This window comes from Habropoda laboriosa, unplaced genomic scaffold (assembly GCF_001263275.1).
Source record: "Habropoda laboriosa isolate 0110345459 unplaced genomic scaffold, ASM126327v1 scaffold33, whole genome shotgun sequence".
Lineage (NCBI taxonomy): Eukaryota > Metazoa > Arthropoda > Insecta > Hymenoptera > Apidae > Habropoda > Habropoda laboriosa.
The window spans coordinates 315,800-320,545 of record NW_017100187.1 but is presented as its reverse complement, the minus strand read 5'-3'; the positions used below and the strand labels follow the sequence as shown (position 1 = coordinate 320,545).

The 4,746-nt window shown below is 40.1% G+C and overlaps 1 protein-coding gene across 1 annotated transcript in view; it reads right to left on the bottom strand.

The window, feature by feature from the left end:
* Nucleotides 1-4,746, bottom strand: part of LOC108579452 (pyroglutamylated RFamide peptide receptor-like) — a 79,047-nt gene that overhangs the window by 27,607 nt on the left and 46,694 nt on the right. The window contains exon 3 of the mRNA XM_017942996.1: nt 2,902-3,023. Coding sequence (XP_017798485.1) covers nt 2,902-3,023 — 122 coding nt within the window. The remainder of the gene's footprint in view (nt 1-2,901; nt 3,024-4,746) is intronic.

Sequence of the window (4,746 nt, the reverse complement as noted above, 5' to 3'; positions counted from 1 at the left end):
GTAAACAGAAACATTATTCAAATATTTTCAATATTTCTTGGACTCGATATTTCTCCGCAAAGAAAACCAAACTATTCAGAGAATATTTTTAATTCGAGATTTTTTTATCACGTTAAGTATCGTTGTTAATAAGATGCGTGACTGAATTTAGCTTTGTTGTACACAGACGAAAGAGGGAATAAGGACAGCGAGCAATCTGGTTTGAAATGGAAAGGGAGATTCACAAGCTGCTCGTGTTAAGTGTTCTCGAAGGGTGTGGAAAGAAAGGGGCAATACGAATCTGCTGGAGTTGCGCCAGAGGAGCATTCGACACGATTGTCCCTGGAATTTCAAATTCTTCTCGGAGAAAAGGAACGAAAGGGAATTTTTTCCAAGAATTTTACGCTGACTTCATCGATGCATTGTGTATACTTGTTGTTCAAACTCTATAAAGGCGATCTGAATCGATATCCTTTCCTTTACAATATCTCCTTTTCCTTTTTGATTTTTATAAAGGCGATCTGAATCGATATCCTTGCTTTACAATCTCCACTTTTCATTTCTTATTAGTTTTATAAATATTAGTGTAGAAATCGACGACGGAAAAATATTGAAGGACCCAACCGAGAATCGAACCCGGGACCTACGGTTTACCAAGCCGAGGCTTTGCCCGCTACGCCAATCACCCCATCTGTATTCTCCCGTGCCGGTTTCCTATTTTTGTGCACGGAGGCCCCGATACTACATTAGAAAATTATATTTATATTCAAATTTGAACTTTTAAAAAAATTTAATATTCTATTAAATTTATCTATTTTTTCTCTATTTAAAATATTACGTTCGTTCGAGAGCAAAGGAAGAGTGTGGAAATGTAGATCCGCGCGAAGCTTCGACGACTATATATCCGCGGAAGATTAGAGTGTTATCAGGATGTGAATAACTAGGAAGCAAGTCGAACTACAAACTGTTAATGGGATGTGTAAAACAGTTATAATATCCGCGAGATCTTCGGCATAATAATTACAATTTAATCCCAAAGTTCTTAGGCGAACGTGAATCGAGCCAAAAGATTGCCTAATCTCTCACGTGGACCTGTTCCAAACTCATCAACCTAAGATGATAATAAACATCTGTTGCAAATGTAGATCCTACATTCTATCTAATTTCCGATTCTAAATATACGGCTCTTATTCATAAATCAGCAAACACTTTCTGTGTCTTTAGTAAAATATTTGTACCGATAAATTCTCCTCTAAATCCTCGGTATTACGAGCGACAATGTAAATTTGAATTGTTTTTCCCTTCGAATTATTCATCGAGGATTTTAAGATTTAAGCTGTGATTTTTGTATTTTTACATTTCAAAGTTTTATTTTTCAAAATCATAGAAATACACTAATTTTCCTCGAAATCCTCCACATTACGAGTGACAATATTGAATCACTTCTCCCTTCGAATTATTAATCGAGGCTTTCAAATTTAACCTGTGATTTTTGTATTTTCCACACTTCAAAAAAATATTTATTTTTCCTGCACACACACCAGAGAAAAACCACCGAAATGCACACAGATCGTCTATCACATTCTTCACGCTACCGTTAAACTGTCTCCTCGATAACGCTGTACCATTTTCACAAACAACTTCCACGTTCATCAAACTTCGCCGTTCTATTTTTGTCACAAAGCCTTCAATCATCGTCAGCTGTTGATCTATCACTGTGAGACATGCTTGGATTATCGAACAGAACAGATTCTCAATATGTAATCCCTACAGATCTATCGATCTCTTTAGAACACAGAAAAAACGAGAAAAAGTAAGAATACTAGGAGGTTTAAAGTGGTTTCGTGATGAGACAACGAAAGGTGACATTTAAGAATGACCTGTGTATATGAAGAAAGAGAGAGGAAATTTTCTACACTGTGGAGATACAGGTGTAGGATAGAGAAAGAAAAATAATATTATACAGAAAGGTTTATTAGAATGCACATCCGTCTACGTCTCAATTTTAACTTCGACTGCCTCTCTCCGTTCCTCCCCCCCTTCTCTTCCCACATCCACGCTCCCATCCCACCCCCCACCCCGCGCGCATCAGAACGCGGCTCGACCTGTCTCGACACGTCTCAACACGTCTCGACCTGTCGCTGAAACTTCTCGAATCCCACACAGGTATAAATAAGATGAATTTCATGGAACTCGTTGAAGTGCATCAATTAAGTGAAACAGCACGTCCCAAGCGTGCAACGATTTCTCCACTTTTATTCCCCAGGGCGGTCCCTTCAAGAACGTCAAACGCGTCCTCCTTCGTGAAGTGATTTTTAATTTCAGATTCTCGAGCGTGGAGAATCGAGGAACGATCAAATAGTCGATAAATAGTAATTAGGTTTTAATCAAATGGAGATTAAATACACTCTAATTAATAATTTTTACTAATCAAAATATGTAATTTTATTTTTACTGTTATTCTCTGAATCTGAGTGGCAATTGATAATATTTCAGCTTTACTGTAACACTTTATTGGATAATGAGTTTAATAAATAGTGTTCACTGTAAAAATTTTCTTAAATGTGTTTTTATTTGTACGGCGCGGAAGGACGTCTCGAAGTGAAAGGGAAAAAAGACGCAAGGGCACAACTGAAATTCTGCGCATTTAAGAAAGGGAAACCATCAGTCTATTACGTTCCTTTCACTAGCAGTGTTTCTCATATGTATAACACAATTCATTTTTGCTTACTGGCTGACGCATTATTATTAGTAATAATCCAACATACTTCTCGATACTTTTCGACAAAGCAGAAAATTATTCGTCTCATTTTTCAAGTGATTTCTGCACGTGACACGTATGAAACAAGCGTATATAACAGACGACGTGGGTCTAAAAGCAAAAAATGGTCGGGTCATAGGAAGCAATAACGGTAGGTTTACCTTTCGATCGACATTGCGGTTAAAGTGACGACCGAGCAAATAGCCGAGACGCTCTGCATATAATGCACCGACTTGCACAGGAACAGGCCCATAGTCCACGTGTAGGAGAACAACTTGGCCACCTGAAACACAATCCATCGGTACTCTTGTTAGATTGAATCGTTCCAACGTCAACCGGTGAAGCATATAAGCTTCTCGTTGCGCGTAGTTGTAACACCAAGGTGGTCGAACTTTGCAAACCTATAACATTAAATCGAGATCTTTTCTTCATACACTGAAAAAAGTTATAGATCAGGTCTGACGGAATTAAGAGAATTCTGAATTTGTCACTTCATTTCGATACCTCGAGGCAAACTTCTTTTGCATCTCACAACTTTGGTATATGGTAGCACTGGAAAAAAAAAAACTTGACACGTATTTCTTTTATAATTGTCCACATTAAAAGAGTGGAAATCGCCCTAACAAATGAGAGAAATAAACATATTTAGATAAGGATATTAGACTTTCTCTAAGAAATCTCTAAGTTTCGGGGAGATTTTCACCCCTTCGCTGTGGACGATCGACAGTATAAAAAAATACGTGTCGAATAGTTTTTAGAGAACTACCACATAGCAAAGTTTCATCAAAATCGGCGATGATTCTTAAAAGAAAAATTCGATTCATCGAGACTAAAACCAGAGCACACAATTCCACACTACGCTACCAAATGCTCAGACACCGAAAGATACACCTAAAAGTCGTACTGCAACGTTAACCATAATTGAATTCAGGATGACACGGTTTCGTTGACTTTGTCCGGCGACGAAAGTGAAGAATCGAACCGCCGAGGATAATAAAATTATGCGAGACAGAAGAGAGTCTCGATTGTGATTCAAGCGAGGTTTCGAATCTTTTTCAAAAGCAGGGAGAGGAAGAGACAGAGAGAGAGAGACACAGAGAGAGAGAGGGCGAGACAGAGGGAGACAGAGAGAGAGAGAGCGAGGCAGAGAGAGAAAGAGAGAGACAGAGAGACAGAAAGAGAAAGAGAGAGAAAGAGAGAGGCAGAGAGAGACAGAGAGAGGCAGAGAGAGGCAGAGAGAGACAGAGAGAGGCAGAGAGAGACAGAGAGAGGCAGAGAGAGACAGAGAGAGGCAGAGAGAGGCAGAGAGAGGCAGAGAGAGAGGGAGAGAGACGGAGACAGATAGAGACAGAGAGAGAGAGAGGGAGACAGAGAGAGAAAAAGAGAGGGGGGGAGAGAGAGACAGACAGACAGACAGAGAAAGAGACACACAGAGAAAGAGAGACAGAGCGAGAGAAAAAGAAAGACACAGAAAAAGGAAAAGACAGAGAGAGAAAGAGAGAGGGGGAGAGACAGACAGAGAGACAGAGCGAGAGAAAAAGAAAGACAGACAGACAGACAGAGAGAGAGAGAGAGAGAGACAGAGACAGAGCGAAAGAAAAACGAAAAGACACACAAGAGAGAAAGAGACAAAGCGAAAGAAATAGTCGCGAAAACAATGGCAGAAGGGAAGAAAAATGATACGGTAGAATGAGGTGTGTGCGTTGGAATTGAAGAAAAGGGGGTTAGAGAAGCGAGGGTAAATAGGAAACTCGAGGAGAAGGAGGAGCGAGAGACGCAGGAAAGCCCTGAGAGGAACGTGTTTAATCAACCCCCTTTTGACCAGTCCAAAGAAGATGGACGTTTACTGGAGTATGCCCATTGAGGGTGTTAATGAGCGCGAAACGCATCTCTCGAGTTTCACGCTCGAAATGTGTCACGATCGCCTCTATTCCCAGGCTGAATAATGCCTCTGCTTCGACACTCGGCCATAGAGAGCTCTCGAATGAGGAAATTATAACATGCTC